We start from the raw sequence: 24703 nt of genomic DNA, 5'->3' as shown, positions 1-24703 counted from the left end.
CCTGGGCATTCGATTTTTTTGTTTGTTTGTTTTGAGACAGAGTATCTCTTTGTCACCCCTGGTAGAGTGCCCTGGTATCATAGTTTACAGCAACCTCAAACTCCTGGGCTTAAGCAATTCTCTTGGCTCAGCTTCCCAAGTAGCTGGGACTACCGGCTCCTGCCACAACACCCAGCTATTTTTAGAGACAAGGTCTCGCTCTGGCTCAGGCTGGTCTTGAACCTGTAAGCTCAGGCAATCCACCCATCTTGGCCTCCCAAGTGCTGGGATTACAGGTGTGAGCCATTGTGCCTGGCCTAGAATTTTAATGCAATTTTTTTCTATCTTGAAATGTGTGTACATTTTTTGGCACCCTCTGTATGTGTGTGTGTATGTCTGTGAATGTGTATGTAGGTAAGTAGCATTCTGTACGGTATTTAATAGCAGTTTAGCAGCGGAGCCATCTAGGGTGGCAAACTCATAAAACAAATGTTCCAGGAAGCCTCCAATCTTTGATCACTTGACCACAGCCATGGTGTGCCTGAAGTGGAAGGTGTGCATTGCTGGGTGTGGTGGCTTGTAAACCCAGCACTCTGGAAGGCCAAGGTGGGAGGATTTCTTGACCTCAGGAGTTCAAGACCAGCCTGAGGAAGAGCGAGACCCCCGTCTCTAGTAAAAATAGGAAATCTATCTGGACATTGTGGTAGCAGGTGGCTGTAGTCTCAGCTACTCGGGAAGCTGAGGCAGGAGGATCACTTGAGCCCAGGAGTTTGAGGTTGCTGTAAAGTAGGCTGATGAGATGTGAGACTGTCTCAAAAGGAAAAAAAAGAAAGAAAATAATACATCCCATCACCTTTTCTCTTTTGAATTATTGCTGCTTGGTGTTTGACTTTTCATTTCGACACCCAAATGATTCTGAGGTTACCTGTGTAAGACAGAGCATGTTCTGTTTTGTTTAGCCATTTTAGTTTATTTATTTATTTTAATTTTTTTTTGAGACAGAGTCTCTAGCTGTCACCCTGGGTAGAGTGCCATAACATCACAGCTCACAGCAACCTTAAACTCTTGGGCTTAGGCAATTCTCTTGCCTCAGCCCCCCGAGTAGCTGGGACTACAGGTGCCTGCCACAACGCCTGGCTATTTTTTTTTTTTTTTTTTGATTGCAGTTGTCATTGTTGTTTGGCAGGCTGGGGCTGGATTCGAACCCTCCAGCTCTGGTGTATGGGGCTGGCATCCAAGCCGCTGAGCTACAGGCACTGAGCCCATTCTACTTTTATTTTAGGCAAATGGCACCAGGGTGTGAATTGTGCATCCCGCAGCGATCACTGCCACCACCCGCTGAACCATGGCTTTGACTATTTCTACGGCATGCCCTTTACACTTACAAACGACTGTGACCCTGCCAGGCCTCCTGAAGTGGATAAAGCGTTGAGGGCGAGGCTGGAGCGTTACACCCAGATCATGGCCTTGGGGATTCTGACCTTGGCTGCGGTCAGGGCCTGCAGGCTGATCTTGGTGTCTTGGAGAGCGGTGGCAGGGATAAGTGGAGTCACGCTCGTGTTTTTCGTCTTCTGGTATGCCAGTTTTGGGTTTGTGCAGCGCTGGAATTGCATCCTCATGAGAAATCACGATGTCACAGCACAACCCATGACTCTGGAGACCACAACCAGTCTTATGCTAAAGGAAGCTGTTTCCTTCATTGAAAGGTAACACCACAAACACATTCTAAAGAGGACAGGACTCCACACAGCCTCTGAGGCTTTTTGTAATCTTTGGAACCCCAGACATTGAGTTGAGGAAAAGATGTATTTGCCAAAATCCAACCTGTTCATGGGGCTGCGTTTCCCAAACGAGAGTCTCCACAGTTTTTGTCATATCTGTGTTTAAATTGCCCTCAAGTAGACAGCGTGGTGTCCTGTACATTTCTTTATTTGAGGCCATTGTAATTACTTATTCTGTGTGTTTGCACGAATTTATGGAGTGCGGGTACAATTTTGTGACATTCATAACATGGGCAGTGATGTAGGTATTTAGGGGTGTCTGTCACCCCAGTCCAATACATTTTTGCTCAGTGCAACCGCTCTGCTACCAGGGAATGTTTCTTTTTAAGAAGTTTATTTTAAGTGCGATCTTTCTGGGTGTTGCACGACGGAAGACTTAGGTTATATTATTTCTAGACAGCCGTCTTCCTTTCCCTCCCTCCCTCTCTCCCTTCTTTTCTTCCTTCTTTTTCCCTTGTCCTTCCTTCCTTCCCTTCTTTCATTTTCTTCCTTCCTTTCTTTTCTTAATTTCCTTTCTTTCCTTCTTTCCGTCCCTCTTTCCTTTTCCCCTTCCTCTCTCCCTCCCTCCTTCTTTCCTTCCTTTCTTCTTCCTACTTTTTTTTTCTTTTTTTGAGACAGAGTCTCACTCTGTCCAGCTGAGTAAAGTTCCATCGTGTCATCATAGCTCACAGCAACCTCAAACTCCTGGGCTCAAGCAATCCTCCTGCCTCAGCCTCCCAAGTAGCTGGGAGTATAGGCACCTGCCATGATGCCCAGCTAGTTTTTCTATTTTTAGTAGAGATGAGGTCTCACTTTGCTCAGGCTGGTCTCAAACTCCTGGCCTGAAGCAGTCCAGAGCTTCTACCTCAACCTCCCAGAGTTCTGGGCTTACAGGTGCGAGCCACGGTTGTGCCTTTAAACCACTGTTTCTCATCCTTCCTTCTTTTTTTTTGCAGTTTTTGGCCAGGGCCGGGTTTGAACCCGCCACCTCCAGTATATGGGGCCAGCGCTCTGCTCCTTGAGCCACAGGTGCCGCCCCCTCATCCTTCCTTCTGTCCCCACCGGCCTTCCCAGTCAGTCTGTGTTTTTATTTTCTACTTCCTACATCGATCCCCACAAGATCAAACACACACCATGTTCTGTTCCTCCCGTCCTCGGCTGATGGAACTTAGGTTGATGCCACCCCCTTCGAGGCCGTTGTCAACAGGGCGGCAGCAAACACACAAACGCCGGTCTCCTTTGATGTGCTGTATGTCCTGTGGCTGACAAAGGAGGTTTTCTTCTTGCAGGCATAAGCACGGGCCGTTCCTCCTGTTCGTTTCCTTCCTTCACGTCCACATTCCCCTCGTCACCACCAAAGCCTTCCTTGGGAGAAGCACGCATGGCTTGTACGGGGACAACGTGGAGGAGATGGACTGGCTCGTAGGTAAGTCAGGGTGGCCTGGCTCTTACGGAACTCAGGATAGACTGGTTCTTAGATAAGTGTGGCGGGGCCTCACCTCACCTTGGACACAGATTTCAATAAAGAATAAGGGAAAAGAAACAGAATGGGGAGGAAAAAAAAAAAAAAAAAACCACTGTTGTGGTTCATTTTTCACCTTTGGTATATTTCCAAGGATATAGTCTAATGTTGCATAAAGTTCGCCTCCTACAACAAATCCTTGTTAGAAGTTCCAGAGAGCAAGAGCATAATGTTAACTTCCAGTACTTTAGAGGGCAACGCTTTGCAACCTTCCTTCTATGGTGCTCGAGAGACGCTGCAGAGGAACAATGAGGTTATATAGTTTCTTTATTTTTCATTTTGTAGAGACAGTGTCTTACTCTGTCACTGTGAGTAGACAGCCGTGGCGTCATAACTCCTAGTAACCTCAAACTCCTTGGCTCCATTGATCTTCCTGCCACAGCCTCCCGAGTAGCAGGTACTCACCACAATGCCTGGCTAATTTTTCTATTTTTAATAGAGTCTATTTATTTATTTATTTATTTATTTTTGAGACAGAGTCTCACTCTGTCGCTCTCTGTAGAGTGCTGTAGCATCACAGCTCACAGCAACCTCCAGCTCTTGGGCTTAAGCGATTCTCTTATCTCAGCCTCCCAAGTAACTGGTACCACAGGCGCCCGCCACAACGCCCAGCTACTTTTTTTTGTTGCAGTTTGGCCAGGGCCGGGTTCGAACCTGTTACCCTCCATATATGGGACTGGCACCCTACCCACTGAGCCACAGGCACCGCCCAGGAGAGTCTATTTTTAATAGAGTTCTGTTTTTAATAGACCCTGTCTCACTCTTGCTCAAGCTGGTCTTGAACTCCTGAGCTCAAGCGATGCACCTGCCTCAGCCTCCCAGAGTGCTGGGATTATAGGTAGGAGCCACCCCACCCAGCTCCCAGCTGATTTTTCTGACTTTTCATAGACATGAGGTCTTGCTATGTTGCCCAGGCTAGTCTGTAATTCCCAGTCTCAAGCCATGTATCCAGATGGGCCTCCCAAAGTACTGGAATGACAGGTGTGAGCCACACAGGTGTCTGGCACCAAGCCAGATTGTAGATTCATAAAATAGCATACAAGTGGAAATTCTTAGAGAATCCTCAGATAACTACAGGGATACAGCCAGCCAAATAAAGAAAATGACCCCCAAATAGGAACATTTGGGGTTCACACTCTCTTTTTTGTTTTGTTTTTATTCAGACTCTCACTATGTCACTCTCACAGCTCACAGCACCACCTCAAACTCTTGGGCTCAAGCAATTCTTTCCTCAGCCTCCTGAGTAGCTGGGATTAAAGGCACCTGCCACAACGCCCAGCTATTTGTTTGTTTGTTTGTTTTAGTAGGCCTGGGCTGGGTTCGAACCCACCAGCCCCAGTGCATGTGGCCGGCTGCAAGCTGGGGTTCACACTCTTAAACACCCCATATTTGCAGAGTGACAAGTACTCAAATGGTTTAAGATCTTTGTTTTTTCAGAGCTTTAAATGATCATGGGTCTCCAGGGATCACCTGTCCACAGACAGGTCTGTAGTGATGGTTCATCGACCTTCAATTTGTCAAAACCCATGGGGACTGCTCACAGTGCTGGTATAGAGAGGGATGTCTCAGCACTGTGCCTCACCACTGCCCCTTCTTGTGTTCTAGTCACGGCTTTGTCACACACACACACACACCATATTTAAAAGCATAGCCATTGGCAACCTATTGACTTTTTGTGTTTATTCTGGTTTGATTTACTTTATTTTTCTGTATTGGTGGTCTCTTGCTAACCAGCCCCGTCATCTTAATGCTTTGATGTAACACTCAGAACTGAGTGCTGGTCCCTTTTGATCCGTTTTTAACAAAAGTGACTTATACAGAAAAGGGGCCATGGGTTGGAGTCTCAGAAGCTGCCTCTTGAACACTGTCCTGAAACTTCTGATTTTCTTGTAAAGGGGAGATTCTTCATGCCGTGGACGAAAACGGTCTGAAGAACATGACTGTCGTGTATTTTACGTCTGACCACGGGGGGTATTTGGAAGCAAGAGATGAACGTGGCACCCAGCTAGGGGGATGGAACGGAGTGCACAAAGGTGAGACCAGCGGATTTCGGGGATATACACAGGTCGCTGGGACACAGACACCTGTTTGCTCCCTGTGGTCTGGGCTTCCTCTCAGAGAGGAAGAGAGAAAGAGATGAGAGAGAGAAGAAAGAATAGGGAGAGGAGAAAGAAAATAAAGAGAGAGAGAGAAGGAAAGAAGGGAGGAAGGAAGAAGGGAGGAAGGAAGGAAGGAAGGAAGGAAAGAAGGAAGGAAGGAAGGAAGGAAGGAAGGAGAAAAGAAAGAAAACAGAGAGATGGGAGAGAAGAGAGGGGGAGGGAGACACTCACAGTTGAAGCGCTCACAAAGACCCACCTATATCCAGGCCAGATTCTGCAAACATTGCAGTGGGCATGGCTGGCAAACCCCAGCTGTGCTGTGCAGATGCGTACTTCGAGTGTCTGTGTGAGAGCCTGTACCTACAAACACCTGTACAGCCACGAGCACATGTGGAGAGGATGGTTTTCTGCAGATGCCTAACAAACTCTTTCTCTTACAGGAGGCAAAGGCATGGGCGGCTGGGAAGGTGGGATCCGAGTCCCAGGGATATTCCGCTGGCCCGGGGTGCTCCCAGCCAGCCAGATCATCAATGAGCCCACGAGCCTGATGGACGTTTTCCCCACTGTGGTGCAGCTGGGCGGCGGACAGGTGCCCCGGGACAGGTGGTATCAATAAGGCTGCCTATTCTCTGCTTTCTGAAAACTCTTTTTTCATTCTTTCGTACTTCCAGGAGGATGTGACTACACCCAGTGAAATTTAAGATGAATTAAAATATTGGTCCACACCACTCCTTTTTCATTATAGGTAAAATTTTGCAAGTCACGTTGGACTTGTGTTGATTACGAGGGATGGTCAGCGGGACCTGGACTCATCCTTTGTTATTGGTATATATTGAGGGTTACAGTTTTAATGCAGTTGTTTTTTTCTTTCTTAAAATGTGTGCATTTTTTTGACACCCTCTGTCCATCTGTGTGTACATATATGTGTGTGTATATATATATAAAGGGATTGACTCACAGGGTTATGAGAGCTGATAAACGCAAAACACTTACAGCAGGCCAGCAGACTGGGACCTTAGGCATCATTTCTACTTGGCCCTCTTGAGGCAGAATTCCATGTCCTCTGGGAAACCTCACTCTTTGCACTTAATGTCATCGACTGATTAGAAGCGGCCCACCCACTTCACAGCAGGCCATCTTCTTTCTTTAAAGTCAACTGATTGTGGCTGTCCTTCCCCTCAACAAAACACCTCCTCAGAAACTTCTAGACCACTTCTAGACAAAACAAATGGGCATCGTTTTGTAGCCAAATTGGCCCAGGAGATGTCACCTTCACAATTAGGGTATAATTAAAAATAAAACAACAGGCTGACAGTACCTGACCATTTGAAGGACCGTGGCTGGATTTGTACATGGGATTCAGACTAAACCCTTTTAATGCTTTTCTTCTTTGTTCTTTATTGTTTCAGGTTAATGAAGGGTACAAGAATTAGTTTACAGTGTTTGCATTTGTTAGGTAAAGTCTGCCTTATCACTGTGTTCTTTATTTTCTAAAGAAGGTTGTTTGTGAGAAGGGGGGCTCCCCACCAATGGGCCCATCACCGGCTTCTCTTGGTCATCTCCCTTCCACAGGTGACCATGGGTCTGTGAATTCTGTTATGATTAAAAAGAAAGAACAGTCTGGCAGCGCCCGCAGCTCAGTGGGTAGAGTGCTGGCCACATACACCAAGGCTGGCGGGTTCGTATCCAGCCTGGGCCTGCTAAACAACAATGACAACTGCAACAACAACAAAAAAAAATAGCCGGGCATTGTGCTGGGCACCTGTAGTCCCAGCTACTTGGGAGGCTGAGGCAAGAGAATGGCTTAAGCCCAAGAGTTTGAAGTTGTTGTGAGCCGTGATGCCACGGTGCTCTAACCACAGCGACAGCTTGAGACTCTGTCTCAAAAAAAAATTAAAAAAGAACAGTCGACCAAGGAGGGTGGAATTGGAGAAAATATTATGTAGACATACAAGGTCACAACACACCATTTGGGGTGTGCATGTGCAGGAGCCCAAAACTTAGCACCCTAATGTTTAAAATTAACCACTTGTGTCTGAACAGTGACTGGGGAGCAGCTGGTCTCTGCTCCATTTGCTGTCAGCTGGGGACCCTCCCAGCCTCAGAGGTCCATTCCCAGATGCATGGTGTTGTCTGAGAAACCATGTTCTTTGGTCTCTTTATTGAATCAGGGTGATGGATGGCCACAGCCTGCTTCCCTTGCTGCAAGGGACTGCCCCACACTCGGCACATGAGTTCCTGTTCCATTACTGTGGGAAGCATCTCCATGCGGCTCGCTGGCACCAGAAGGACAGTGAGTACTGATGCATGAGCTGCAGATGGGGCTCATATCGGCCAGGGTTCTTCCAAGAAATAAAGATGATAGATTTGTGGATGGATGGATGGATGGATGGATGGATGGATGGATGGATGGATGGATAGGTTGATGGATGGATGGATGGATAGGTTGATGGATGGATGGATGGATGGATGGATGATGGATAGATGGATGAATGGATGGATGGATGGATGGATGGATGGATGGATGGATGGATGGATGGATAGGTGGATGGATGGATGGATGGATGGATGGATGGATGGATGGATGGATGGATGGATGGATAGGTGGATGGATGGATGGATGGATAGGTTGATGGATGGATGGATGGTTGAATGGATGGATGGATAGGTGGATGGATGGATGGATGGATGGATGGACAGGTTGATGGATGGATGGATGGATGAATGGATGGATGGATAGGTTGATGGATGGATGGATGGATGGATAGATGGATGGATGGATAGGTGGATGGATGAATGGATGGATGGATGGATGGATGGATAGGTGGATGGATGGATAGATGGATGGATGGATAGGTGGATGGATGGATGGATGGATGGATGATAGGTTGATGGATGGATGGATAGATAAGATGGATGGATGGATGGATGGATAGATGGATAGATAGATGGATAGATAGATAGATAGATAGATAGATAGATAGATAGATAGATAAGATAGATAAATTAGGTAGATAAAGACAGACAGATATATACATAGATAGACAGATGATAGATAAATAAATTACATAGATAAGATAGATGATAAATAAATTAGATAAATTGAAAGGTAGATAATAGATGATGGATGGATGGATAGATAGATGATAGATAAGTTAGATAGAATGGGTAGATAACCAATTGGTTGACAGATGATAGATAAATAAGTTACATTAGTAGGTAAAAGGTAAGTAGGTAGATGCGTGATAGACAGATGATAGACTCACATAATAGCTGCTATCATCTCATCTGTCTATATTGATCTGCCAGACACTGTGGTGGGCACCTGTAGTCCCAGCTCCTTGAGAGGCAGATAGCATGAGCCCAGGAGTTCTAAGTCCCCATGAGCTCTGAAGACAGCACAGCACTCCAGCCTGGGCAACAGAACAGGACCCTGTCTCCCCAAATATAAATACACATGTACATATATACATTAAAAATTAGGGAAAAAGGGTAAAGCATTAACTAACAATGTGTATGATTCTGATTTACAAAGGCTGCCACCTTGAGCACATAGGAATGGGTCCCTATGTGTATGTGTCTCTTGGTCCCCCAGGAATGGGGTCCCTATGTCTGTGTGTCCCTGGGTCCACCACACAGACACACACACACACACACACACAGGCTGCAATTGTGTGAATGACCCCGCACTCCTTTCTCCTTTTTCGTTTAACCTCAGACGTTCATACCCATCTTTCAGGGATGACACTCCTGGGTTGGGTGTTGAGGCCCATGCAGATTTTTCTTTTCATTATTATTATTATTATTTATTAATTAAATCATAACTTTGTACATTGATGCGTTTATGGGGTTCAGGGTGCTGCTTCGATATACAATGTGAAATGCTTGCATTGAACTAAGTAACACATCCATCACAATTATACTCATTTCTTAGTAGTTTTGAAACGTACCATTGCATCATGCACATTAGGTGAGGTCCCCCCAAATACCCTTCCTCCTCCCATCCCCCCTCCTCTTCCCTTCTACTTTCTGGACTATAGTTACGTTTTGCCATCCCATGCAGATTTTTCAATCTTGTTTGTTTGTTTGCGTCCAGGTGGAAGAGTCTGGAAGGTCCATTACATGACTCCTCGGTTCCGCCCTGAGGGAGCGGGGGCCTGCTATGGCCAAGGAATCTGCCCATGCTCTGGGGAGGGTGTGAGCCATCACAACCCCCCTTTGCTCTTTGAGCTCTCCGTCGACCCTTCCGAGGCTCAGCCCCTGTCCCCTGACTCAGAGCCCCTGTACCATGCCGTGATGGCGAGGGTGGCCCAGGCTGTGGCACAGCACCAGAAGACCATCAGTCCAGTGCCCGAGCAGTTTTCCACCAGCAACATCATGTGGAAACCATGGCTGCAGCCGTGCTGTGGACAGTTTCCTTTCTGCTCATGCCAGGAGCCCGGGGATGGCACCCCCCAACGGCCAGGCCTGTGACAGAGGAAAAAAGAGGCTGACCGGGTTGGGAAATAAAAATCTCCAACCTTGGTCCTAGCTTCAGTTCCCTTTAGAGAGGACCTTGTCTTGTCCTGTCCTGGGGGTGGTGGTTAGTTTTCCCACGTGTGAAATCAGGTCTCCGAAGCTCAGGGTTTATCGCACTGACAATCCCCCAGATCCCAACACGAGGGTGGGGGGGTGGGGGATGTTGAATTATTCCTCTGAGTCATCCATTGGGGTCCTTCCAGGAAGCAAATGGAACACCCAAAAGGGGAGATTAAACAGGCGTCTAACAAAGCGAGTGTTCCCTACCGAGTAGCAATGGTTCTTGGGCCGCAATGGAAAGCAGGGAATCCCCATCGCACTGAGGCACAGAAGCTCCCAGGATCCAGAGTGGGACCCAACAGGTGCCACCCACAGAGGTGAGGGTCTCAGGTAGAATGACGGATGTGGCCCTGCTAACCAGGCAGACTGTCTCTGTCTCACCAGCTCTGTGCACCTACATGCTTTAGAGGCGTATTTTGGCTGAGCTCACCCCAAATCCAGAGGGTATATGGGTCAAGGGAGGCAGCATTGATGGGGGTAGATTCCCAGGGCAAGGGGCCAGCAAATCAGAGTCCCAGAAACAGCAACAGGGAATCATACACAACACACAATTTGGATATATAATATAGACTAAATTACTTACTCCTTACAAAAAGAAAACTTTTTTGTAAGGAAGACGGGTAGATTATGCCCCCTCTGTGCTGAGACTCCCCAGTCCTGTATAGCTTTATTAGGACAAATATCACCTGCGTGGTATTTTTTTCCCTAAATAATCACACTCCATAAGTTAACTGTGGAGCACAGGAAGACAGGAATGATGTTTTTCTCCTTAATTCCCATAAAGCAGACAGTATGCTCAAAAAAAAAAAAAAAGAATGAAGAAGGAAAAGGGAAAGAAAAGGAAAATTAGAAAAGAAAAGAAATTACAGAAGTGATGTTTTTTCCCTGTTTGAAAACCTACACTTTTTCTTGCCCCTGGAGGACCAACTCTGGTAACAGAGGTGCTTCAAATATGCAGGTTCTAGGAAGCTTTTAAGAGGCTGGGATTTCTGCAGAAATCCCACTTTAAAAAATATCTCTGGGGGGTGGTGCCTGTGGCTCAGTGAGTAGGACGCCGGCCCCATATACCGAGGGTAGTGGGTTCGAACTTGGCCCCAGCCAAATTGCAACAAAAAATAGCTGGGCGTTGTGACCAGCGCCTGTGGTCCCAGCTACTTGGGAGGCTGAGGCAAGAGAATTGCCTAAGCCCAAGAACTGCAGGTTGCTTTGAGCTGTGTGACTCCACAGCATTCTACCGAGGGCAACAAAGTGAAACTCTGTCTCTTAAAAAAAAAAAAAAAATCCTTGGAAACCTTCTGGTATGGCTATCTTATGAGTTAGGTGGTGCAACAGTCCAAAGACTGTTAAAGAAAAAGAAATTCATTGACCCTTGTTGTTTTGTTTTTGCAGTTTTTGGCCGGGGCTGGGTTTGAACCCACCACCTCTGGCATATGGGGCCTGCGCCCTACTCCTTTGAGCCACAGGCTTGTTAAAGTTTAGACAAGAAGACTTTATTTGAGGCTACTGTGTGGCCTCCCGGCCGTGGATCAGAGAGACCAGCCTCCACGTCAAACACAGTGAGGCTGGGTGGAAATGTATAAGCAGGAGCCAGGAAAGGGCATTGGCAGGTGGAAATTCACTAAGAGGGGACATCAGGGGACTCTGGCTGAAGATAGGCCGGGGTGAGCAGATAGCAGTTATGTTGGGGGGCAGCTCCCAGTCCGCTGAGCTCAGCTGAGCTAGAAAGTTCAACCTCGGCACGGTGGGAAAAAAAGCAAAAATGAGGGGGCGCTCATAGAACAGTGGTTAGGGCGCCGGCCACATGCGCTGGGGCTGGTGGGTTCAAACACAGCCGGGGCCTGCTAAACAAACAAACAAACAAAAACATATCTGGGCGTTGTGGCAAGCACCCGTAGTTCCAGCTACTAGAGAGGCTGAGGCAAAAGAATCACTTGAGCCCATGAATTTGATTCTTTCTTTTTTTTTTTTGCAGTTTTTGGCCGGGGCTGAGTTTGAACCCACCACCTCCAGCATGTGGGGCCTGCACCCTACTCCTTTGAGCCACAGGCGGTGCCCATTTTTTGCAGTTTTTGGCTGGGGCTAGATTTCAACCTGCCACCTCTGGCACATGGGACCGGCGCCCTACCCCTTTGAGCCACAGGCACCGCCCTGAATTTGATTCTTTTTTTTTTTTTTGAGACAGAGCCTCAAACTGTCACCCTGGGCAGAGTGCTGTGGCATCACAGCTCACAGCAACCTCCAACTTCTGGGCTCAAGCGATTCTCCTGCCTCCACCTCCCAAGTAGCTGGGATTACAGACACCCGCCACAATGCTGGGTATTTTTTGGTTGCAGCTGTCATTGTTGGGCAGGCCCAGGCTGAATTTGAACCCACCAGCTCAGGTGTATGTGGCTGGTGCCTTAGCCACTTGAGCCACAGGCACCAAGCCAAGGCCAAGAATTTGAGGTTACTGTGAGCTATGACGCCCTGGCACTCTACCCAGGGTGACATAGTGAAACTCTGTTTCAATTAAAAAAAAAAAAAAAGGCAAAAATGAATGGACGCTGAAAAGAAAAATTGGAATGGCACAGGTGGTGTGAAGGGACCTGTGCACATCTAAGCGTGACACAGAGATTTTATTCAGGGAGAAAGAACAGAGCTATGAGCACTTCCAGAGACAGTTGGAAGCTGATCCCTCTCATAACAGAGAGAGGGAGACACAGAGGCCACGCTGAAGTGGAAACACCCTCTTTCCTTCTGTTTGAAATTGGCTGTCACTCTTTCATTGGCCTGTCCTCTGTCCAGGCAGTATTACCTTTTAGTGATGGCCATGGTCTCCTTCTATTAGTCATTGGTTACCTAGGTCACCTCACACCCACCTTGTTATCCGTCCACATCTCCCAGAGCCCTGCAGGGCCTCTCTCAGTGTCCCTCCTCAGCTGGGGCAAGGCGAGGGAGGACGAGGGATCAAACAGACTTAGCAGGTTCTTACGGGAAGTGAATGTTATGTGGACGTGCACATCTGGGCCTAGCAGGAGGTTTGGGAGGCTGGCTACCTTTCGCCTATGCAGGTTCTTTGCAACCTCCCCCGTCCTCTCACACAGCAGGCAGTGTTTAACTCTCACCTGAGAACGTCATTTCTTTTTATGCATTTCCCCAGACACATGTTGCAAAACCAGCCCCCAGGAAAAGCAAGCATGCAGCAGGTCTCTGAGTGCAGGGAAAATAGAAAAATAATCTCCCGAGAAGCAGCGGTTGTCTGCAGAGCACAGAGGGAAGGAAGCAGCTCTCAGAGCCCCAGTGAGAGCACTGGCTCAGCACCTGTAGCACGGTGGTTACAGCGCCAGCCGCATGCAGCGAGGCTGGCAGGTTCAGACCCAGCCCGGGCCAGGCAAACAACAATGACAACTGCAACAACAACAATAAAATAGCCCGGTGTTGTAGCAGGCGTCTGTAGTTTCAACTACTTCGGAGGCTGAGGCAAGCGAATTGCTTGAGCCCAAGAGTTTGAGTTTGCCATGATGCCACAGCACTCTACCCAGGGTGACATAGTGGGACTCCGTCTCAAAAAAAAAAAAGAAAAAGAAAAAAGAAAAAAAGATGGACTGTGTCACAGCTGATCTGATCAGTTAGGTTTAAAGGAGCTTCATTCCTGCCTCCCATTCTTACAGTGTTGTAAATGTAGCTCCCCCCAGAAAGATGCCCACCTTGAATAGTTTAGGTGATTGATTTAGGAGATTAACTTTTGAACTGCAATGTTGTAATAAATCACTGAGTTATGCTGATTATTATATGGAATGGGGTTGGTGTGGTGTTTGCTTTGAACTCTTATGTATAAAACTGTCATTTTGGAAATGAAAGAACAGAACCGTCTTGGAGCGGCTACTCTCACTGTTCTCCAGAATCCTGGCCTTCTAACAAAGTTTGGTGGACCCATCCCCATCTCTGTATTGGCTGACAGTGACAGATGGCCAGACCCTCTTTATGTAGTAACACCAAGCCTCAGATAAGGAAGGGGGCCAGCCAGAGGGGTGCACAAAGAGGGCTGGAAGGGGGCTTCTTTTATATTAGGGTACACCTGTGAGGCTGGCCTTTGACACTTGGCTAAGACAAGGACTCCCCAGTGGGAGTGGGGAATTATGAAGTGCCAATTAAAGTTTAAACCCCACCCCTCCCACCTCCACCCCTGGCTTGGTCCTATAGCTCAGCAGCTAGGGTTCCACCCACATACACCAGAGCTGACGGGTTCAAATCCAGCCCGAGCCTGCCAAACAACAATGACAACTACAAGCAAAAAACAACCGGGCATTGTGACAGGCGCCTTTAGTCCCAGCTACTTGGGAGGCTGAGGCAATAGAATCACTTAAGCCCAAGATTTTGAGGTTGCTGTCAGTTGTGACTCCAGGGCAGTCTACTCAGGGCGCCACCCACGCACGCCAGAGCTGACAGGTTTGAACCTAGCTACTTGGGAGGCAAGAGAAATGGCTTAAGCCCAAGAGTCTGAGGTTGCTGTGAGCTATGACACCACGATGCTCTACCCAGTGCAACATTTTGAGACTCTATCAGAAAAAAAACCAAAACTTTAAACCTCCCCTGGAGACCCCAGGATGTGTTTCTTTACTTGAGCTTTGCAAACAGGTTTGAATTTGCAACCTGCATGACCGGTTAGACAGCTGGCTTTCATTAGCTAATTAGAGAAGTGATTTTAGCAACAAGCACTGCCCCCACCTCACACCCTCTCGGTCTCTGCTTTTGAGTCTCCCTGAAACCAAGATTTCTCAGATAGTCTTTGGTGCTTCAGTCCTGGATAGAAGCAGATGGGACACTGCAAAGCCTATGCATAGGGTGGTTCTGGACCTCCCAGATTTGCCTTCATGACCTGAACTAAAAATCTTAAGCCCCTTCCAGCAACTGACTAGAACCCCTCTTGGCCAAAGGATCCCTAAAACTGAATCCCTGGCCATGAGAAAGGAGCTCAGGCCTGCCTCATCATGCCCCTGCCCACCTTAGAGACGTCCTCTGTGACTTACTCACAGGCCTGAGGCTCTGCAAGACACACCTGTGGGTTCCCCATATACACAGCAAACCACTTGAGTCTGTGCGGTACTTTGTCCCTCATTAACAGACCCTTTAATTGTAAGCATTCCTTTCCTCTGACTCCTGGTCTGTTAGACAGAGCCTCACCCTTTCAGCCAATAGTCAGCTAAAGAGTCTTTAAACTCACCTAGAACCTGTAAGCTCTCTGCTTCCAAATGTCCCACCTTGATTTACAATCTCGCCTGTAATCCCCATCTCCCTAAAATGTATAAAACCAAACTGTCACCCCACCACCGTGAGCCCACCTGCTCAAGGCTCCTTCAGTGTGGCTCCAGGTCATGGTCCTAGAATTTGGCTCAGAATAAACCGCCTTAAATTATTTCACAGGCTTCGGCTTCTTTTCCCTTCAGAAGGATACCTCTTGTCCCACTTGCATCCTTATGGCACGACTTTTAAATGACAGCTGTAACTGAGAGTGTGTGTGTCCTGTGGGCTCGGACCCATCTGCTCAAATAGGCAAAGCAGGAGAATTTTGCAGAGGGAAATTCTGCAGAAAGCAGCCCACCTAACTCCCACCTGTATGTTGAACAAGCAGGTCTGAGACAACCGGTTGTTTATAGGTAAAAAGATGGACAGAGACCTTTACTCCTCACAATCCCTCACCTAAATGAACTCAAAAGAGTTTTAGAGGCTCGGTGCCCAAAGCGCAGTGGTTACGGCACCAGCCACATGCATTGAGGGTGGTGGGTTCGAACCCAGCCTGGACCAGCTAAACAACAATGACAACTGCAACAACAACAACAAAAATATCCAGGTGTTGTGGTAGTAGTACCTGTAGTTCCCAGCTACTTGGGAGACTCCTGTAGTTCCCAGCTAGTGGGGAGGCTGAGGCAAGAGAATCGCTTAAGCCCAAGAGTTTGAGGTTGCTGTGAGCTGAGATGCCACAGCACTCTACCGAGGGTGACAAAGTGAGACTCTGTTTCAAAGAAAAAGGGGGGGGGTGTGTTTAGAGACCCAGCGGTAAGAATGAACAAAAACAAAAATAGCCAGGTGTTGTGGTGGGCACCTGTAGCCCCAGCTACTTGGGAGGCTGAGGCAAGAGAATCGCTTAAGCCCAAGAATTTGAGGTTGCTGTGAGCTGTGATGCCATCGCACTCTACAGAGGGTGACAAAGTGAGACTCTGTTTCAAAAAACAAACAAACAACAAACAGGGGTTTAGAGACTCAAAGATAAGAGTGAACCCTACAAAACATCTGCTGCTGGAATTTCTGTCTGCAATAGATCCTTGGTCTTGGAGATTTGGAGAAGAATGAAGGCTCAGACCACAGAGATCAGTGATAGGCAGAATGTATCAGTTAGAGAAAGGAATACGGAAGAAGTCTCTGGCAGCAGAGAGGGGAGACCCAACTGGGAAACCCAGTGGGTCTTTTGTCTAAGGGGTTCATATGCTCCCTGCAAACAGGCAGGTCTTGGAAGTAAAAATCACACTTGGTCAGCAGCTGGCAAACAAACAAAAAAAAAAAAATCCTCTCTATGTTGATTTTCCAATTGTTTTGTTTTGTTTTTGTAGAGACAGAGTCTCACTTTATCACCCCTGGTAAAGTTTCATGGTGTCACACAGCTCACAGCAACCTCCAGCTCTTGGGTTTAGGCGATGCTCCTGCCTCAGCCTCCTGAGTAGCTGGGGCTACAGGCGCCCGCCACAACACCCAGCTATTTTTGTTGCAGTTTGGCCGGGGCCGGGTTTGAACCCGCCACTCTCAGTATATGGGGCTGGAGCCCTACCCACTGAGCACAGGTGCCGCCCTGATTATCCAATTGTTAAGGTGAAAGACAAGCAAGCCTAACTCTATTTTTATTTTCCTGAGAATCAGTGGGAAGGCAGAACAGAACTGAGTCCATTCTGTTGTTTTGTTACGTTTTATTGCATTTGAAAAAATGGGTTCTTCTTACCTCCCCACCCATGGCATGGTATTTTAAGTGTGTCTGGTTAGAAAGCGTGCAGGTGTCTAACTGCCCTCATGACAACAGCCCTCGTGACTATGTTAAGGTGGTCTTCATGCCATCTGTATATGACATAAAAATGTTAAAAGAGCAAGTTTGACTCCACTTTACTGTTTACTCCTTTTCTGTTATTATTACCTTCCAAACTGGTTCCTCTTATTTGCCCTCCCATTGTATAACTGTGAATGCATTCAACTAAAATTGTGAGTGATGTAAGTTACTGACTGCATTCGTGATTATATCCCTACTGATTATCACTTTTTATGATCAAGCTGTTTATGACCCTCACCTGCACATCCCCCTCCCTAAACAATACGGAACTTACCAGCTTGCTTTTCTGAGCCTTGCTGAGGAATCTATGAATAGATTTGTCACATGCGTAGCTTAAGAACAAATCTAGCTGGTGTGTAAAGTTCACTCTACAACTATGCAGAGAACACAAATGAACCTGCATCTTATATGCCTCTGAGGTGGATAGAGTTTTACAACCAAGGTCTCCTGAACATAAAAAAGAAGGGGAAAAAATAGTTCTTAAAGGCTCTGTGAGAGTCATTCCCTGCAACATCCAGCCACCTTCCCAACTGGCTAGACGTTACCATGAGTAAGTTACACCTTTACGCCTTCCAAAGATAATATTTGCCTTTCAGGTCTGTGAGCAAGGAACAGCAGAACAGTCTGTGAAACTTCAACAGGTTAATTTTAAGATTCTCTTATTTCCACTGTTGCAATGCTTTTTCTGTGCATGGAATTTATTGACATGCAAGTGAAGAATCTCAGGAAATTTCAGCCCCAGATACAACTCTTTGGTTCATGGATCCTTATAAAAGTTTTGAGATAAAAAAAAAAAAAAATCAAGAAACATATATGAAGGGCTCGCTGCAGCTCCCACAAGCCCCAGCAAGTTCAAACGTTGCATGGGGAAATCAGAAAGAAGGCCGTTGACTGCTTTTCTTGGAACTGAAATAAAGGACCATAACACAGTCTGTCTCTGAATTTTCACAGTGGCCAATACATGAACAGTATTTTGAATTAAAGGCCTCCAGAGATAAAAATTGTCTGAACCACGTCTGGTTGCATTCTTGTTTTTTCCTGCAATGTTGAGGTGACGATTGCCATATTCCTGCAGTATTGAGGTAACAGGCAGAGGAGGGAAGTCAGCTGCTGTTGTTGATTTGATGGGTTTGTTTAGTTGATGCAGATACAGGCCCCCTTCCGAGAGCCTGTTGATTTCTAAGGACCTTTCATTAAAAACACTCTTTATAGCAAGGAGTCGTATTTGGGGGTGAAATGTCCTGAGTTCCTCCACCATCTCCAGACAACTCTGAGAGTTGGCTCCATTCTCTTATTATTTATTTTCAGCTTCTGGTACCCACACTTTTCTCCTGAGACCATCCAGCTGTCCAAAAGATCACTAGATAACTTTTTGAATGAGTTGCAGGGATGATTCAGCCAACAGTTCGCCCGTAAGATTATCTGGAACTGAAAAACTTATCTTCCGTGTTTAGATGTTTACATGCACAAACGTTTGCTGTTATGTGACAACGGCCCCTTGTAAGAACAGATTTATCTTCTTTCTGCTCCAATCCACTTCTTCATCCCATCCCTCCAGCAAATATTTTTTACAAAAATCATCAAGATTTCACAAAACAGGCGGGGCACACACCGGTGGCTCACGTCCCAATCCCAGCACCCTGGGAGGCTGAGGAGGGTGGATTGCTTGAGCTCAGGAGTTCAAAATAACCAGTAGGTATTTAACATTCAGCCTTTGACCGCTCTCTTCAATGGAGAGCAATAAGAGTTAAAATGACAACAACAACAACAACAAAAAAAACCCGAAAAAATCCCGAAGGCATTTTTAACGACACCCCTGGGAACACAAGCAAATAGGAGTGAGCAATACTCCCAATTCTCTGTCCGCTTGGAAAGTCACTCGCTGTTCCTAAATATTGTTTTCCTGTTCTATAAACACTCCACACCCAGGAGGAATTACATTATTGCACTTTTCTGAGGCAGATTGTGTTAAAATGTCTGTGCTCATTTTCCCACTGAGAATAAAGAAAATTGGCTCTGGGTAGGAAAAAATCTGCAGCTTTATTTATGCAAAATCTGAAGGTTTGATGGAGTTTGTGGAGCATGAGAATGATGGCAAAAAATACTCACTATGAAAGTTTTGAGGCAGCTCTGTGACGATACATTTTTCACTTCCAAAAACTCCATCAGCAGCGTCCTTTCTGATTCACCTGTGCAAGTTTCAGCTGGCTCAGCTTATCTGTGTCACTGGGAGGGCTTTAAAGGTTTCTGTCCATGCAGATTTTGTTTTTGTTTTAAGACAGAGTTTCAAGCTGTCGCCCTGGGTAGAATACCATGGCCATCACAACTCACAACAACCTCAAACTATTGGGCTTAAGTGATTCTCTTACTTCAGCCTCCCAGGCAGCTGGGACTACAGGCACCGGCCACAATGCCTATTTTTTTGTTGTTGTTGCTGTTGTCATTGTTGTTTTAGCTGGCCCAGGCCAGGTTTGAACACACAGGCCTTGGTGTATGTGGCCGGCAGCCTACCCTCTGAGCTACAGATGCTGCCTGTCCACACAGATTTTACATTTCTTGATTTTTTTTTGTATCTCAAAACTTGGGTAATGACCCACGCAGCAGGTGGCAGGCACCCTAGTTTTACCGAAAGTGGAACAAATAGTCTAGAGACACAAGGCCAAGAGTTGGACCAGCAAAAGGAGTTTAGGGTAGACAAATACTCCCAGAAAAAAAAAAACAGAAAACAGGGGTAAGATATTTATTTTTCCAAAAATATCTGCTTGAGAACACAAAAGAGCCATCAGAGGAATTGTGACTGAGGACCAACACTGGGGAGCAAAGAGAACAGCAGGTGTGGGGAGAATCACTGCGAGGGTCTTTCCCTGTTAGGCTATTTGTCAATTCCAGGGACAGAGACCAGAGTGAAATACCAGTGTAGAGGCCCTTTGCTAAGAGCTGAAGATTGGGCAGACGTTCCTGCCAACTCCTAGAGGCTTAGGACTTCCAAATCAGCTGTAGATTGACGAGGAGGGAAACTCCAGAGAACAAAGAGGCAGAGACGGGAGCCCACAGTGGCGAGTTTCCCCTGAAGGCATATTATGAATTCATAAGTGGCTCAAGGCTGCAGGCAAAGCTGTGAGGCTGAAAGCTCTGGTGCTCAGGAAAAATAAACCAGAATGTATGTCCCCACAAGGGAGAAGGGCCCTCAGAAACACCCATGTCTTCAAGGCTGCAGGCAAAGCTGTGAGGCTGAAAGCTCTGGTGCTCAGGAAAAATAAACCAGAATGTATGTCCCCACAAGGGAGAAGGGCCCTCAGAAACACCCATGTCTGTTGCCAAAAGTTGCGATTCTAGAGGTTAACCTTTGGACTAGAGGCAGAATAAACCTTAGAAAGACTCTAATTGGAAATGCAATACAACCTTTTGGAGAGAAGCTCCTCAAAGAGCTAAAAGTAGACCTTCTATTTCATCCTGCAATCCCATGACTAGGCATCTACCCAGAAGAAAAAAAAAAAAATCATTTTATCCTACGGACATTTACACTAGAATGTTTACCTCTGCTCAATTCACAATTGCCAAGATGTGGAAGCAGCCCAAGTGGCCATCCACCCAGGAATGGATTAACCAACTGTGGTCTATGTACACCCTGGGTACTATTCAGCCATGAAAAAGATGGAGCCATTGTATCTTTTGTACTTAAACTGGATGGAATTGGAAGACATTCTCCTAAGTATCTCGAGCCAGGAAAGCAAACATCCCATGTATTCAGTACTAATCTGAAAATTGTACAGTATTGACTACAGGCCCGCATGAAAGAAAAGCACAGTTAAATTAAAAAAGAGGGGACAGCCTTGATCAGTTCACAAGGTAGAGGTGCGTGCACACTCGATGGTGAAGGACTCAATTACAGCTCAGACTTAAAGGAGTTTACCTGAGAAATGCAAACGATGTACCTGCTCATATTTACCCTCCTAGTCACCCAAAATGAAAAAAAAAAAAACAAGAACCTTAACTTAGCTAGCAGTCAGCTTTTCCTAAGTGCAGGCAGGCAGTCTTTTCCACGGCCGAGTGTCCAGCAGAGGAGACGGCAGACCCTCTCTGGAGAAAGATAACGTCGACAATTTTCCATACCGAAAGCCCAGCATAGAATAAGAAAAACAAAAATCAATAGGCGTATCTAGAAATAGGACAAACAAGCAAACCAAAAAAAGAGGGAGGGAAGGAAAAAGTGACAAAGAAACCGGCGTGAAGATGGCCAAGGGAAATGCTTCAAAGGTAACGGTAGTGATATCCAGGAAGGAGGCGGACAGCTCTTTTTTTCTAGGATGGGTTCGTGACCTTAATTGTCTGCCCTGGTATGCTCTATTTTAGACAGTTGGAAAGCAAGTGAGGACATCTTCCTGTATGTCCAGTTCTCGATTTATTTTAGTTCAAAGCAAATCAATATTTTGTGTTTGGGGGTACATTCTGGTTTCCTGCCAAGATAATTCGGGGTGCTGTATGCTGAGCCCCAACACATCATCAGGCCTCCCGGCTGTCTTTGAGTCTCTGCAAAATGCAATGCATGGCCGGGTGTGGGGGCGCATGCCTGGAAGCCCAGTAACCTGCCCCACCCCTCCCCCCACCAAAAAAAGAGTCAGCTATTAGGAGCTGAAGAAGCCTCCAGAAAGGGGGCAGATTGAATGGGGACTGTAATTGGCATGTTCACCTGGTGTTACAGGTGAGCCCCTGGGCTGGATGGAAAGGATGGATGGACATCTGGCCCATGTCAGGTGGACATGTGGCCAGTGCACCACACACAGCAGCCTGTCCTCAGAGCTGACCTGCCTTATCACTCCACGTCTGCCTGAGTTCATTTTTGCTTCTATAATAGAACACCACAGACTTGGAAACAATAGACATTTACCACTCACAGCTCTGGAGGCTGAAGATCCCGGCATGGCAGATGCTGTGAGTGGTGGAGACTCAGCTCCTGGTTCATAGATGGCACCTTCTCACTGTGTCCTCACATGGTGGACAGGGCAAGGGAGCTCTCTGGGGTCCCTTTCATAAGGACACTGAGGGTTATAAACCATAGACATTTATTGCTCCCAGGTCTGGAGGCTGAAGACCGTGGTGTGGCCGATGCTGTGTCTGATGGGGACTCACTTTCTGCTCCAGAGATGGTGCTGTGAACTAAGATTAAATCTCAAGTCCACCCAGCTGACTTAATGGACCCCCTCTTGGGAAGGGATCCCACAAATACCCTAAGGCTGAGTTTGTGGCCCTGAGAAGGGAGGTCAGATGTGCCTCGTCATGCCCTGGTCCCTTCTTGAAGATATGCTTTGTAATTCATTAACAGGTCAAAGGCTGTCAAAGACAGAACTTAAACCACACTGTAAAGGTCCTCAGTTTACTTATCTGTCCAAGGGATTGTCTCTGATTGGCAGACTCTGTCCATGGGCTTGTCTCTGATTGGCAGACTCTGTCCAAGAGCTCGTCTCTGATTGGCCAACTTCTTCATCTTAACTCAAGGGATCTGCTGGCCTCAGTGTTCAGTCCCATGGCTGAACTCAAGCTTCCCTTTCCACTTACTTTGGTCTGGGTCTTTTAGACAAAGCTTAACTCTTTCAGCCAATTGTCAGCTAAATAATCTCTACACCCACCTGTGGCCTGTAGCTCCCAATTCAAGATGTCATACCTTTTCAGGCCAAACCAACATATGCTTTCCATGTGTTATGACTTAACCAGTAATTCCTGTCTATCTACCAGAAATGTATAAAATGTGTAAAAGCAAACTTAGTTTACTTGCTCAAGGCTTCTTGGTCCCAGCTCCATGCCATGGTCCCCAAACTTGGTGCAGAATAAATCCCTTTAAATTATTTCACAGACGATCTGTGAAAATATTTCAGACTTGATCTGAAATAATTTAAATTATTAATTAAGATTTAAATCTGTGATTCACAGATTAAGTCTGTGAAATACTTTAAATTATTTTAAATAATTTTAATACATTATTTGACAGATTAAGTCTGTGAAATGATTTACATTTCTATACTTTTTTTTGAGACAGAATCTCATTATGTTGCTCTCATCCTGTTGCTGTAGCCTCCAGCAACCTCCAACTCTTGAGCTTAAGCGATTCTCTTGCCTCAGCCTCCCAAGTAGCTAGGACTAAAGGTGCCTGCCACAACACCGGGGTATTTTTTGACTGTAGCTGTCATTGTCGTTTGGCAGGCCTGGGCTGGGTTCGAACCTGCCAGCTCCCGGGTATGCGGCTGGTGCCCTAGCCACTTGAGCTACAGGTGCCGAGCCTCCTTCTGTATTCCTGACACTGGAGCCCAGAGTGTGGGGTCGGCATCATGAGGGTGAGAATATGGTTTACTACCCCTCATGTGGGTATTTCAAAGGTCATCAAAACCATCTTGGCCATATCAGATTTTGATTTACCACGTATCACAGTGCTGATACAGAGAGAGAACTCAACAGACGTGTCATAAACGAGTGAAGGAGGACAAGGCTTGGAAGAATGGGTCACTTTCCTAAAGACGTCTGTTGAGATTTCAAAGATCTAGACATGAACAGTTCTAGGCATTTTAAGTGTGACCAGCAATTCCGGAAAAATCCATCTAATAATCGAAATGACTGACAGTTATTCTTTCTATTCCTATAATGTTGTGCCCTTCCACAAACCTCTTTGTACATTTCCTATAGGCCTCCTAGCCTCCAGAATCTTCTGTTCTACTTTTTAAGAGATCAACCTTTCTTAAGCCAGTTCCAGTTAGCTGTAGCGCTCCCTGCAACCCGACAATAGTTAACGACAATATGTACTTTCCAACAGCGAGAAGGAGGATGTTGAATATTCTCAATACAAAGAAATGATAAAGGCTTTAGAGGATGGATATGCTAATTATTACCGTGACCTGACGGTTACATGTCGTACACATCGAAACATCCCTGGGTACCCTATAAACATACACGATAATTATGTATCAGTTCAAAAATGTTCAAGTTAAAACTAAATTTATTTATTTATTTTTTCTCTTTGTTTTTTTTTTTTTTTCTTGTCGAGACAGAGTCCCACCCTATGCCTAGAGCAGAGTGCCCCTATGCCCTGAGCAGAGTGCGATGGCATCATAGCTCAGTGTAACCTCAGACTCAGGCGGTGGGCATCCCACTGCTTTAGCCTCCAAAGCCGCTGGGATTACAGGCGCTCACGGCGGCGCCCAACTAAGTTTTTCAGTTTTTTTTCATAAGTTGGGGTCTCACTCTTGAGCTCAGACAAGCCTCGAACTCCTGAGCTCGAGCAATCCTCCTGCCTCAGCCGCCCGCAGTGCTGGGATGACAGGCGTGAGCCACCGCGCCGGGCTAAAACTAAATGTATTGTTGGGAAAGGCAGCCACCTTCCTTCCCTTCTGGCCATGTAAATAAAATACGATTCTGATGTCTCTACACAGATGCAAAACACACACTAGAAAAAGATCACAAGGCTGTTTTGTTTTTAAATTTTAATTTAAATGCATTAGTATTTGTCCAAGTGCGATAACACACACAGCAGAATGCATAGCAGAATTCCATGGTGAACTCACAGCATAATGCAGCTAACCACCACCCACAAACACGAGTTCTCATCTTCAGAGAAGTAAGCTATACATAGATCCAAAGACACCTTTTCCAGAATACGTCCTCTTAACAGTTTGTTCAACAATCACGGCACACAACACTCAACACT

At 46.4% G+C, this 24703-nt stretch overlaps 2 protein-coding genes and 1 long non-coding RNA gene across 6 annotated transcripts in view; 2 read left to right on the top strand and 1 right to left on the bottom strand.

The window, feature by feature from the left end:
- Positions 1–9884, top strand: part of ARSD (arylsulfatase D) — a 29339-nt gene extending 19455 nt beyond the window's left edge. For all 4 annotated transcript variants that reach the window (XM_053579330.1, XM_053579328.1, XM_053579329.1 and 1 more), the window contains 6 exons: positions 1262–1685; positions 3029–3165; positions 5157–5294; positions 5801–5963; positions 7532–7653; positions 9457–9884. In XM_053579330.1, coding sequence (XP_053435305.1) covers positions 1262–1685; positions 3029–3165; positions 5157–5294; positions 5801–5963; positions 7532–7653; positions 9457–9833 — 1361 coding nt within the window. In that variant the 3' untranslated portion in view covers positions 9834–9884. The remainder of the gene's footprint in view (positions 1–1261; positions 1686–3028; positions 3166–5156; positions 5295–5800; positions 5964–7531; positions 7654–9456) is intronic.
- On the top strand, positions 7911–9016 carry LOC128577215 (uncharacterized). Its single transcript, XR_008377526.1, has 3 exons — positions 7911–7964; positions 8217–8247; positions 8587–9016. It is a non-coding gene; the product is annotated as an uncharacterized LOC128577215 (long non-coding RNA).
- The window catches only part of GYG2 (glycogenin 2), a 60481-nt gene continuing 45471 nt past the window's right edge, over positions 9694–24703 (bottom strand). The window contains exon 12 of the mRNA XM_053579345.1: positions 9694–9827. Coding sequence (XP_053435320.1) covers positions 9786–9827 — 42 coding nt within the window. The 3' untranslated portion in view covers positions 9694–9785. The remainder of the gene's footprint in view (positions 9828–24703) is intronic.

The sequence above is a fragment of the Nycticebus coucang genome, chromosome X (genome assembly GCF_027406575.1).
Source record: "Nycticebus coucang isolate mNycCou1 chromosome X, mNycCou1.pri, whole genome shotgun sequence".
Lineage (NCBI taxonomy): Eukaryota > Metazoa > Chordata > Mammalia > Primates > Lorisidae > Nycticebus > Nycticebus coucang.
This window is presented reverse-complemented; position numbering and strand designations above follow the sequence as displayed.